This window comes from Syngnathus scovelli, chromosome 11 (genome assembly GCF_024217435.2).
Source record: "Syngnathus scovelli strain Florida chromosome 11, RoL_Ssco_1.2, whole genome shotgun sequence".
Lineage (NCBI taxonomy): Eukaryota > Metazoa > Chordata > Actinopteri > Syngnathiformes > Syngnathidae > Syngnathus > Syngnathus scovelli.
Genome location: NC_090857.1, coordinates 13287311 through 13299534, shown reverse-complemented (window position 1 = coordinate 13299534; position 12224 = coordinate 13287311). Strand labels below are relative to the sequence as shown.

At 48.1% G+C, this 12224-nt stretch overlaps 2 protein-coding genes across 3 annotated transcripts; both read right to left on the bottom strand.

Moving 5' to 3' along the window:
* Positions 1–73: 73 nt before the first annotated feature.
* Positions 74–7646, bottom strand: LOC125977571 (serine/threonine-protein kinase 4). The gene is made up of 11 exons (XM_049734288.2): positions 7209–7646; positions 6746–6826; positions 6535–6663; positions 6090–6204; positions 5753–5917; positions 5499–5666; positions 5240–5377; positions 3328–3459; positions 3044–3227; positions 2272–2393; positions 74–1519 (listed from the first exon to the last, which is right to left on the bottom strand). The coding sequence occupies exons 1-11, from the start codon at positions 7250–7252 to the stop codon at positions 1355–1357; spliced, it is 1443 nt and encodes a 480-aa protein (XP_049590245.1). The 5' UTR covers positions 7253–7646; the 3' UTR covers positions 74–1354.
* A 655-nt stretch (positions 7647–8301) lies between these two features.
* cox6c (cytochrome c oxidase subunit 6C) lies at positions 8302–10730 on the bottom strand. 2 transcript variants are annotated; one of them, XM_049734304.1, is made up of 4 exons: positions 10576–10730; positions 9587–9700; positions 8458–8589; positions 8302–8377 (listed from the first exon to the last, which is right to left on the bottom strand). In XM_049734304.1, exons 2-3 carry the CDS (start codon positions 9689–9691, stop codon positions 8464–8466), a joined length of 231 nt encoding a protein of 76 aa, XP_049590261.1. In that variant the 5' UTR covers positions 9692–9700; positions 10576–10730; the 3' UTR covers positions 8302–8377; positions 8458–8463. The 2 variants fall into 2 exon arrangements, with proteins under 2 accessions (XP_049590261.1, XP_049590260.1); XM_049734303.1 differs by having other exon boundaries at positions 8302–8589.
* Between the last annotated feature and the right edge of the window lie 1494 nt (positions 10731–12224).

Genomic DNA, 12224 nt, shown 5'->3' with positions numbered 1-12224 from the left:
AAAATAAGTTTTTGTTAAATAAACATGACAGGCAGAAAATTTCACAAAGTCTAAAAAAAATATCTTGGCATAATCTGAGTTGACATTTTTTCATTAAACATATGAAAAAACACATGAAAAAAGTACACATTCATGACAAAACTCTAAAATGTCTGGCTGACGTGATGACATGTATTTGTTGTACTGTGCTGTCATTTGAATTTGGCTTTCTAACAATGTTTTTTAGGCATCCATCAAAATACTGTTTTTTCAATTTGTTGTAAAATTCACAGTCAAACAATTCAAAATTCATCAATTTTCTAGAGCGCTTGTCCCCACGGCGGTCACAGGCTTGCTGGAGCCTATCCCAGCAGTCACACATGAAAGATGTTGAAAACATCACATTCCAAAGTGGAGAAAACATCTTATTTCAGTGCCATCTGTGTTAGAACAATAATTTGTATGACAGAGTTGTGTTTTTGTTTGATTTTCCCCAATTCAGTGTTTGTCTCGGTTTTTGGGTTTTCCTGATGGAGCCGCATCAACATGTTGTGAAGATGCCAATAAAAAGCACCTTGAAAACTATTTCTGGGGTCTTTATACCGTTGACACCTTCAATAGGGCAAACATCACACTTGAAGGCAACAGTACAATAATGAAAAAAAAAACCACAACAACTTGAAGTCAACGTTTTGTCAACAAAGCGTCTGGTTCCGTGTACATTTGCAGTTATGCAAAATGTGGAAGACTTCACTGCATCTCAAAAGGCCGCTCAATGGATTGCAGGCTGAATTGATGAAAAAGCAAGCTCTCCGCCATAAACAACCTCCTCCCCAGCACAAGACAAGAGTGCACCACACTCAAGTTTCTCTGAAAAAGTTTTGAAAAGTGTCCCGAAAATTCAAACATTCTGTTTCCGATAACACAGCTTGTCAAAAATGAGAACATTTCAGTATTTTCTCCTCCAGTGCTTTCGACTAACAGTAGTAGCGCATCCAAAATTGACATTTCACTCTGAGGAGCAACGGCACGAACCAGACAAGTGAAGAAAAGTGGCGCCACTAGATGGCCGCCATGCCATCAGCGGGCTGGTGAGCGGTTGGGATCCTCCAAATTAGAAATCCAAAAAGTTTATCATGCATTTGGCTTATAACCCCCCAAATCATTTGATTGGAGTACCAAGAAAGTCCTAAAACTGGAGTTGATGGCCACATGGGGTACAATCCAAGTTGCAGGCAAAGCAAAATGGGTGATGCCCAGGCGATGTCAAGTTGTTGCTTTGTCAAAACGAGGCAATGCTCTTCGCCTTCTTCATTTGGATTTGATGGGCCGATCAAAGATGGTACTTGATGTTCATCGAGGCGTGTGAGCGGAGTCACAAGTTGTCCTGCCGCTGTCGCCTCTTCTTAGTCTCGATGGCATCCAGGATGGGTTTCCTCTTGGCCTGGTAGCGCTGACGGATCTCCTCCATTTCTTGCTCCATCTGCGGGTCCAAGGCGGCCAGACGCACACGCAGGTCCTCCACCGACCACGAACTCGCCTGAGAACATGGGCGCAACGTCAACACGTCCGGCGTGTGGAAAGGCAGGTTGCGGCGGCAGTCATGTCACATAAAGGCACTGACGGCAATGGTCTCGCCGGAGACGGCAGCTGAGTGGGCTTCACTTCGTCAGCTTCACTATGAGCGCCATCTCCTCCCACAAAGGAGACGAGTGCAAGATGAGCTCGTTCGTTTGGCTCAAGATACGAGCCGTCGGCAGCCCCGCTTCAAAGCCTTCAACACAGCTACGTTTGGACTCTGGCGGTGGCAGAGCCTCGAGCCCGTTGAGAAGCTTCCGAGAGAACAAAGAGCTGGCAGTGTGGGTGGCTTGGACCGCGTCATCGCTGCCACGCCTCGGTTGAGGGAAAACAATTGTCTCTCTTTGGCGTGCGGTCTGAGCCGAGCCAAACGGCGCTAAACCTTGCGAGTCACGATTGCCGCCCAACTCCAAGATGCTATCTCGAATTGAATGCCCACCTTTGAGCCAGTGCGCTTCATGTGTACGACAAGACTTCGAAATCAATCCGTTGCAATTGCGCCAAGTGACAGACGTTAGGCCATCATTGGCCCAACATGTTTGCACATTTCCTGCACTCTATATTGGAAAGGAAGGGGAATGTAAACATGTTTTTTTTAATTATCAGATTTGAGTGAAAAAAAACAACAATTGACACAGTTTGGCGAATGGTTACGGTCACGAGTTGTGGCCCCAGACTGATATTTTGGAGCTTGTTCATATTGGGCGCACTCACCGGCTCTAGATGGGCGTCCGCCGGTGCTTTGCGGTCCACTCCTCTGCTGCTGGCCTCCTTCTCCTTCTGCTCAAAGTATTCCAGGAAGGACGGCTTGGCGGGCGGAGACGCCTCGTCCGTCCCTGACAGACAGGCAAAAGCGCACGCTCATCAAAAAAAGGGCCCTTTTGGCTGGCCGGCATTTTCTCATTGGATGGCCGTATGATTGCATTTTTTTGGTCTGTTTTGGAGTTAAATCGCAAAGGAGTAAGTGTTGTCCAAGCATTCAACATTTGCATTTTTGCAAGTATGAAGCTCCTAAAAATTCATTTTCAATTTTGGAGGCATTTTTTTTTTCATGTCAAATATTGGAATCAGCACCGGGCAGCAAACAAGCCTCATCAGTCATCTAACTGGTAGCCCTGACTTGGCATTAATCGCTAGGCAAGAAGTGCCCCCCCCCACAACAACCCTCCTATGTGCAATTGCAGAATTTGTTGCTTTCATTCAGTCATTACTCCATCCAAACAAACAGCGAGCTGAGAGCCAAGAGTAACGAGTAAAGAGAAATGGCCAAAATTTATTTTCCCCATATGTCAGGAGGCGGCACAACATCCCAGCTGCTCGGGCATGGCTGCTCCACTCGCCAACATCACAAGAGTGAACACAGTTAACAGGTGCAATATCACCCATATTGCAAAGCATGTTTGTCAGAAGGCCGTCTCGTCTTTAGGCTAGTGGCGGCGCATGCCATATTTGAAATATTGGCCATTTTGAAGATAAGTTGACGCACTTTTCATGGTCCCTGCCTCGTCCTCGTCGTCCGAGTTGATGATCATGGTGCCCAACTGCGAGCGCACGCTTCCCGTCTGGTCGTTAGGGTCTGGTTGGCCCGACGTGGTGGCGGCGCGCATGGTTGCCAAGCCACCCGGTCCCGCCCTCACCATGGTCCCTTGGTCCGCCTCGTCGTCTTCTTCCTGGAAGGCAGAAAACGACAGTCAATAATTGACTGGCAGAGTAGAACAAGAGAGGCTCAAATGGAGGACAGTTTTGTGATCCAACACATTGTAGGCCTACAGAATTGGCGTCATCATTTTCGTCATCCCGCTCGGCGTGTACCGCCTGCTGGCGTTTGGCTTTAATGTCCATGGCGTCGTTGATGAGCGCTCTCAGGATGCTGCCAGGCTTGGCCGCCTTGATGAAAGCGTGCTGGAGAAAACAACAACAACACTAATCATGGTGTCATTCAAACAGGTAAGATCACTTCTTGGCTTGCAAGCTTCCACAACGAGACGGGCTAATGAATAAACTCACACTAAAGGGACAAAAGTAGTGGGAAACGCCTGAACAAAAGAAGTTTGACTATTCAGGGAAAATGTTGCAACTTCTCAAATTATTTTCTTTAATTATTAAATGTAACTCCAGCGGCTCGATGGAGCACTGGTTACAGTTAGGAGGGTGCGGGTTCAACTTCATCTCCGGCCCTCCCTGTGTGGAGTTTGCATGTTCTCCCCGTGCCCGTGTTGGTTTTCTCCTCCCACATCCCAAAAACATGCTTGGTAGGCCGATTGAGCACTACAAATTGCCCATAGGTGTGAGGGTGGATGGTTGTTTGTCTGTGTGCCCTGTGATTGGCTGGCAACCGGTTTAGGGTGTCCCCCACCTACTGCCCGATGACTGCTAGGATAGCCTCCAGCACGCCCGCGACCCCCGTGGGGACAAGCGGTATAGATGATGGCTGGAAATGTGACTCCAACCTCACAAGATGTCCACAGCTTACCTTGCCGTGTTTTGAATATGATGCTTTGTTTTTTACAAAACAAACTATCATCATTGTCTAATTTAATTTCCTGGAAAAATATAGGACTAATCTAGAAAGAGGTTGTTTTTTTTGCGGGAAAAAAAAAAAGGACTTGATTGTGAAAATTTTAGTGTCCCATAAGGTATGACATTTGACTTCTTGTCCATTCCAAATCCTTCACGTCATGACTCGATTTGCCTACGAAGTAGCAGCGTGCCCAATACGCGCACTACGCTGTAAGCGATAGGCCTTGCGTGACGTCATTATTGATTCTGTCACGTGTTTTGTAGACTAGTAGCGCTGCATGCTTTGCAGCAGCGTGTCATGGACTCGTAGCCATAAAGATGTTGCGGCATTTTAAATCGGGGAATGAAAAAAGAAAGAGAAGTCTTTATGACAATGAGTAAAGACAGCAGCAGTTAGGTTAGCAAGGCAACCCATCCCTTTTTATGGTTAGGTACCCATTGCCCTTCTTCTGTGGGTAATTTCGTATGGAATGAAAATCTTGCACAATGCCGAGTTAAAACGTACCCAGGTCTTTGATACAGTCAGTACACAAATGTGTTGTGAACTAGGGTTTATTGTTAACGTTTTACTGTTGTTTTGAAAGGTAGTAGTTGAGAACCACCAGCTGACCAGCGTTTTCGTTTTCGTTTAGCCTGTGCAATTTAAGTCTGTGCAATTGAATCAACAGGGGAAAGAGTGAGAGAGGAAAGGGTGTTTTGTTGTCAACGTTTTGCTGTTGTTTCAAACGTTGTAGTAGTTGAGAACCAGCTGACTAGCCATTCCTTTAGCCAATGAAACATCAGTGCAAACAAAACAAATGAGGGGGGAGCGTGAGAGAGAGGAAGGGTGTGTGTGTGTGTGTGTGAGAGAGTGTGCATATTGTGTGTCTGTGTGTGTGTGTGTTTGCGTGCGTGTGTGTGAGACTGAATGACTGCGTGATTGGACGCTGCAATGAGGAGCGATCTGTCTGTCTCCCGATGTTTTATTAAATAAAGTTGTATTTGTTGTTGTACTAGTACATTCGTGTAGATGCTGTTACTGAATAGAAGGTTTTTAAGAAACGCATTGGATTTCAAATGGCAAATCGTTTTAGTGAGCCCCTGCTCCATTTTTTTCGATTTTCATTCAACGCTGACTTGCCAAGCAAAGCCAGCAAAATGGACAATTTGGCAGCACATCTACCTGCAGCAGCTGTGTGGCGGTGGCCCGCATCTCGGGGTTCTTCACCAAACACTGGCTCACAAAGTCCCGGAACTGAGGCGACCACACGTCCGGGTCACGCAGCGTCGGCGGGGGGTTGCTGGGGATCATGAAGATGGCCTGTCAGAAGACACAGTCTGCTTTTGTGGAGGACATTTCGGCACTTTTCAGTCAAACAAGCTGTAGAAAGGATTCGGGTGTGAGGAGCAAAAGAGTGGCTGTTGGTTTTGGGCCGCCTCACCCTCATGGGGTGGATGTCAGCGTAGGGCGGCCTGCCTTCAGCCATCTCGATGGCGGTGATGCCGAGCGACCAGATGTCAGCCACGCAGTTGTAGCCAATCTCCTGGATCACCTCGGGCGCCATCCAGAAGGGTGTCCCGATCACCGTGTTCCGCTTGGCCATGGTGTCCTGCCGGGAGGAGCCAGCAGAAGTGAGGCGAGTTAGGGAGGGCAAAAGGGGCAGGTAAAGGGGGGGGGGCACGGCGGCAGACCAACCGTCAGTTGACCGGCAACGCCAAAGTCGGCTAGCTTGGCCTGACCGTCCGTGTTGAGCAGGATATTTCCCGCCTTGATGTCACGGTGGATTTTCCTCATAAAGTGAAGATACTCCAATCCCTTGAGTGTGGACTGAAGGATGCTGGCCATCTCCTCCTCGCTCAGCTACGCAAAAGCACACCGGTTGAGTTGAAATGAAGCACTTGTGAGTATTGCCATAGTCCAGACACAGCTTTGCATGCATCTGCTTTGCGTTTAGCTTCAGAGTCAACTTCTAGTTTTAACTCAAAATCCCACTGTGTGTCGCTCTCAGCTTGCGGGTGTGCTTGAGTCTTACCGTCTTGTTGCGTATGCGTATGATGTCGGACACGGAACCGGCCCCGCAGTATTCCATGACAATCCACAGGTCGCTGTTCTTGAAGTAGCTGCCGTAGTAGCGCACCACATGTGGACTGAGCAGCAAGGAAGAACGATGACTGCTATGGTCAAAGTTGCCGAGAAAACAATGCTGCCATGTGTCGTTAGCAACATAAATCGCCATTGCTTTTAATTATGAACAAAAATGATGGCAGCGTTAGGGACCTTAAATGATTGTTATGCGCACCATTGACTTGCGGTATTGTTAAAAACGTTAATGAAATTGATTGATTTGTGGATTGTTAGAAAGATAAACACAAGCAGCTCGGAGACGGTCACGCACGTTGTTACAACTAACCACCGATACTACGAGCATGGCCCGGAGGACCGCTCCGCATATGATCGCGTCATGAGTATGAGGGCACCTGTTGCACTGCTGCATAATGGAGATCTCTTTGATGATCTCCTGCAGGTCTGACTCGACGGGAACTTGTTTAATGGCCACGATCTCTCCCGTCTCTCGGTAGTGAGCCTTGAACACGGAGCCGTACGACCTACGCGGGCGCGCGCACCAGACAGGAGGTTGCCAAAGAGAGAGTGAAGAGAGCAAGCGACGGCGACGGTAGCGGGCCTCACCCTTCACCCAACTTCTCCAGGACGTCAAACACTTCCTCGGGCTGCTTGGTCAGGCTGTCCTCGCTCAACTTCTTCAGCTGCCTGCCTCGCACACACCCAGTTAAAAAGTCAAGGAGTTCCTAGCAGTCTTAAGAACGCATCTGTGGCATGATTTCATCAAAATGCGATGCCAAATCAATTTTCTCCACTGAAGTCATCGAATTAATTCACGGCCGCCGCCCCCTCCCCCCCGAAAAAAAAAAAGTTGTTAGGGAGCCGTCGGCAGAGCGAACGATAACTTAAAGAGAGCGCCGCCATCAAGTCGTTTCAAATTTCTAATGAATGGAAATCAACTCGGGTTGGTTTGAAATTAAATGGACTGATTGAAGTCATTTTAAGTGTCAGGAAGGGAGCCAGCAGGTCGCACGCCCGCCTGATGTCGTCACGGCGTCACCAAGGGGGCGAACAAGAGGTCAGCAGTTACCTGCGAGGATGGTTCCGCATCTGCACCTTGTCCCTGCTCTCCATGCTCCGTTCTCCAGCGGCGGCCGTGGCTAACAGGTAGCGCTGTTGGTTGTCGAGCTAGGAGCAGCTACGCGCTACGTGGCTAACAGCGAGAGCCGACTTCGCTTCCAACCGCTCGTCGAAAAGCCCCCAATTCACTGTCGCCTTGCACGTCACATAGTCGTGCGAGGTGCCACCAGCCTCTTGGATCGGGGCTCCCCGTCAAGGTGTCCACCTCTCCTCCCGTGTTCTGAAAACTTTGGACTTGTTGGGCGGTGCGCCGTGGACATTCGGCGGCGGTGGGGCAACCAGGAACTAAGAGCGATGACGAACGGAGAAGCACGAAGGCCGACGAGGAAGGTCGAAGAAGAGCGAAGCGGAAACGAAGAAGAGCGGAGAAGAATGATAACGAAAGGGGACAGCAGAGGGGCTGCAGCGACGGACCCCACCGACAGAGGGCGCAACGTCATCGGGGAAAAACTTGCCAATGACAAAAGTATGAGGTCAGTACGGAAGAGGATTAGGGCCAGTGAAGGACAAAAAAAAACGAGGGGTGACAGGATTGTGACTTTCTTCCCAGTGAAGAAAAAAAAACGAGGGGTGACAGGATTCTGACTTTTTTCTCAGAATTCTGAGGGGTGACAGGATTCTGACTGAGAAAAAAGTCAGAATCCTGTCACCCCTCGTTTTTTTTTCTTCACTAACCCTAATCCTCTTCCGTAGGTCAGCGGTTTAAAAAGGCAAGTGTTTTCACAAAATTGCTAAGGTTTTGATTTGGATTCAAACAAAATGAAGGCAATTCCTGCCAATGGAGGCCAAATGTAGGGTCTTAAAATCTTCCTCATTTTAGCACAAGTTGTCCACTATAATGATATTCAACTTTGTTCTTCACCTGGAGATTTTTTAAAAATCGTTTTTGTTTAGTATTTCTTGCATAAACTATAGTGCACATTGTCATCTGCATTTTAAAGTAAGACCCCTTTTTATTTTTTATAAATTATGATTAAGGGTAAACAGGACATACTTCCACAATAATGCATAAAAAGTGAAGGACGCCTGCCCCCCAAAAAACCTTGGTTGAATCGCTGCACATTTATTAGATGTAAATTCAAGAGAAGCATCTCAGCAGGTACGAGTGTCAGGAATCGACTACAAGGAAGAAAAGCAAACATTTCCCATTTGGTGACGCTGGTTTTGTTGCACAAGGCGTGGGTGGCGGGATGGCTGACCAGCTTTTAATCTCCAGAGGGCCGCGCGCTCTCAAAGACTCCGGCCTCCCGCATGGCGTTGAACTCCTTGACGGCGTCGTACTGCTTGTAGAACTCAGCATAGGCTTGCTTGCGCGGCTCCGTCACCGTGTACTGCACGCACGTACAAACATAGCAGCTTTCATCATTTTGGCTTTCTTGACACTGCATTGGTCGGGTTTCCATCCAAAATGTTAAGAATTTTTGGAGCAAATTTCATCAAGCTGCGCAAAACGCAAAACGAAAGCTGTTTCCATTTGTGATTTCTTCATCTTACCATTAATTAGCAATGGAGCATGACCCGGGGATGCCGTTGTGTTCGACATTGGTGGCAAACAGTTTGCGACGACGATACGAACGGGCCCCAACAGCGAGCTACCGGCCAAATTGTTGGACGCGGTATCTGGCCCCAGCACCATGTATTTGCAAAACCTGTTGCCATAGCCAAAATGCGCATCTGCCTTATTTTGATACACTTCAAAATCCACCCCCTCTCAGCGTAAAAACATTTTGGGTGAATTCTTGGTCAAAAAGCGGTAATGCTCAAAACGCTACCAAATAAGGATATCGGCTGGGAAAATTGTTATGATAACAACCTGGCCGAGCAATAACTTGAAACTAGAGCCGCAACTAAAGATTTTAAGAATCCATTCATGTTTATTTGATGTATTTAATTATTAATTATTATTATTGACCTGTGTATTTCATTGAATCAGATCTATTGTCTTCCTCTCTTTTATTATCCTTTTTGTCATGTCAGATGTTTGCATTGTCTACCTGTTTATGTATGTAACTGCTGGCAACATAATTTCCCCCCGGGTTCAATAAAGGATCTGTCTCTCTGTTGAGTCGATTAATGATTGTTTCATTATTTCAAATGGAAATTGCAGAAAATCCACAAACATAAATCACGTATGATTCCGGTCCTGTTTTTTTTTCACGCGTTGGACAATAGGCTAAACTGCCAATCATTGTTTTGTCAACAACTTCAAGGCATATACAAGAGGATTAGAATGACCAAGACGAGAGAGCTGTTAGCCACTCGCTTGCGACTCAACCGGTCTGGCCGACAGGTTGCCACTGAGAAGACAAACGCCAGCAACTATGTCACCTTGAAGGCAGCAGCTGCCAGGATGGACAACCCAAAGGCAATGGGCAGATGAAAGCGCAGGCGCTTTCCCAGCAGACCTCGCATCACCGGCTTGGCCAGTGACATGGCAATCACCTGGAGGGAGGAAAACAAGAACCAAAAAATAAAACATCATCGCTGAGCCCCAACAAGAACTCAAAGATGACAGCGTGAGGATTTAAAACGGCCAATAACTTCAATCCAAATATAAAGCTGTTGCGTGTTGGACGAGCCACAAACTTCAACCTGATACAGAGCGTATGGGAATGAGCAATAACTCCAAGCTGTTTGCGAGCGTGTGCGACTACAGAGCACTAACGGGAAAACCAATAGTGATTATATTTGCCTGACCAATGACATAACCTGTCCAGTAAAAGTACAACACAAACATTCACAGGCAAAAATGTTTAGCTCTGCAAATGTTCATACCCCCAACTCAATTGTTGAATACGAAAAATATTATTATTACGGACTTTAAGTGGAAAAAACAAGAATGCACTATGCACAGTGATACACCTGCTCGGATTTCTTTCGATGAACAGTCGAGCGCCACTGTTACAAACGCGATTTGATGACAACACGACAAAGTGACCAATCACACCTCTGGCTCATGTGAGGTCATCGCGGACACTTCCGCTAACACTCTCCGCGAATTACTGGCGACATCAAGACTATTATTGGAGCAAGGACTTCATTTCGACACTGGGCCTGGACTTTCTTCCGTCCTTTGTCAAGATGACCTTTTGTTGACCTTTTAAAGGTATGGCGGACAGCGACATGATCTCGCCGGCTAACAAACGAACACGACCCGCAACTGAGCTAACAAGCATGCTTGCAAGATGGTGAAAAGCGGCGCAAATCCAGCAAATAGTTTGACCCGAGTGACTTTGCCGACGTGGGAAAGTGCGAAACGTTTTCGAGTGGCCCCTCGAAAGGTTTGGCGCGGGCAAATCGCGCACAGTTGGACTCACCTTGTTGGACCTTGACAGAGGAAACGCAACTGATGAGACGAGCGCGTCGGTGACTGGGAGTGAATGAGCTGAGCTGGAGCTTCCTCTTCTTCCTCTGAGCGAAGGCCTATAATGTGCCACACTGCTCCTAGAGTAACGGCGCCTTCCTGCAGTTGTCACGTTAACGTCCGTCCATCTTTTTTGATGTTTAATTGTCACACAAAAAATATCACTGCTTAACTTATCAGGACGACCAATAACTTAGACTCAACTTTATTAATCTTTGGGATTGCTCCCTCAGGAAATTCTGGTACCAGTCGCTCACAGAGAAATAGTACAAAAGAGAACAGTATTGCACATGAGTAAAAAACAAAGAGAGTAATAAATAAAGGGCAGAGCAATAAAAACGTGTTGAGTAAGAAATTAATAATGATAATAATAATAATAATTGTCAAGTAATAAATAAAGTGTTGAAGTGTTATACACTGCTCAAAAAAATTAAAGAAACACTTTGAAAATACATCAGATTTCAATGGTGACAACAAAATATTGGATATCTATACTGATATGGACAGTTTAATGTCTCAGAAACAAAAAGATGCCACATCTTTTGATGGTAATAAAAGTTTTCAGCCTACAGAGGGCTCAGTATATAGACACCAAAATTCAAAAGGAAAAAATGATGTGGCAGGCTCGTCCTGTCAGAATTATTAGTTTTGCAGAAGCGCTGGTCGGCCTGAACCGGAGGTCTCATATCTTCGCTCAAGGCCAACATATCTGTCTAGCCTTAAGAAGTTCTTCTACTCCCTTCCTTTTCGGGCATTGTCGCTACAACAGGCACCGACAACCTTAAGGCTACACCTCAGGTCGGCTGCCTCAACAATGGAGGCACGGAACATTGTCCACTCAAATACACCAATGGAGTCATGCGGCTCCCCAATGGGGTATGCGGCTCCCCAATGGGGTCATGCGGACCCCGAACCCCGGCTACTTTTCAGTGGTTTTTCACACTTGCCGTTTTCATCCCTGGAGTCAGCCGCACCAAGAGGGTGCCGTGCCACGAGGGTAGCGCGAGGGCACCGAGAAAAAGCCGCACCCAGAGAACTCTGCACCAAGAAGTTGTCGCAACGATAGGGGGCCAGAAGCGCGCCGCGCCATGAAGGCGTCGTGTCGAGAGGGCCTGTGGGCTGTGCCGAGAGGTCACTGCGCCGAGAGACCACTGCGCCTAGAGAGAACCGCCCTGAAAGGGCGCCTTCCTGAAAGGGCGCCACGCCAAGATGGCGCATCCCCGAAAGGGCGGCGCGCCAAGAGGGTGCCATAACGAGAGCGGCCCATGCTGCCTTAAAAGAGCCTCACCGTGAGAGGGCGTCGCACTGCCAGGGAGCCGCTCCTTCTCGGCAAAAGCCCTCTCTGCGCAGTGCGCAACCCTCGGCGTGGTGGCGAATGTGCGCAGCGCTGAAAGGACAACGCGGTGAGAGGGCGCCACGATGAGAGTGCCCTGCGCAACGGCAAGAGGATCGCCGCGACAGGGCGCCGCGCAGAGAGGGCGCCACGCCGAGAGAGCGCCGCGCTGCACTGCGCTGCATCACGCTGCATCGCGCTGCACCGCGCTGCTCTGCGCTGCACCGCGCTGCACCGCGCTGCACCGCGCTGCACCGCGCTGCGACGAC

Excerpts from the sequence above, each read along its gene's own strand:
- cox6c (XM_049734303.1), bottom strand. The coding sequence starts at position 9,691 with ATGTCACTGGCCAAGCCGGTGATGCGAGGTCTGCTGGGAAAGCGCCTG. Across the intron at positions 8,590-9,586 it reads TGGCAGCTGCTGCCTTCAAG|TACACGGTGACGGAGCCGCG; the intron begins GTGACATAGTTG and ends ACGTGCGTGCAG.
- LOC125977571 (XM_049734288.2), bottom strand. The coding sequence starts at position 7,252 with ATGGAGAGCAGGGACAAGGTGCAGATGCGGAACCATCCTCGCAG. Across the intron at positions 5,918-6,089 it reads TACGCATACGCAACAAGACG|CTGAGCGAGGAGGAGATGGC; the intron begins GTAAGACTCAAG and ends GCTTTTGCGTAG. Across the intron at positions 3,228-3,327 it reads AAAATGATGACGCCAATTCT|GAAGAAGACGACGAGGCGGA; the intron begins GTAGGCCTACAA and ends TCTGCCTTCCAG.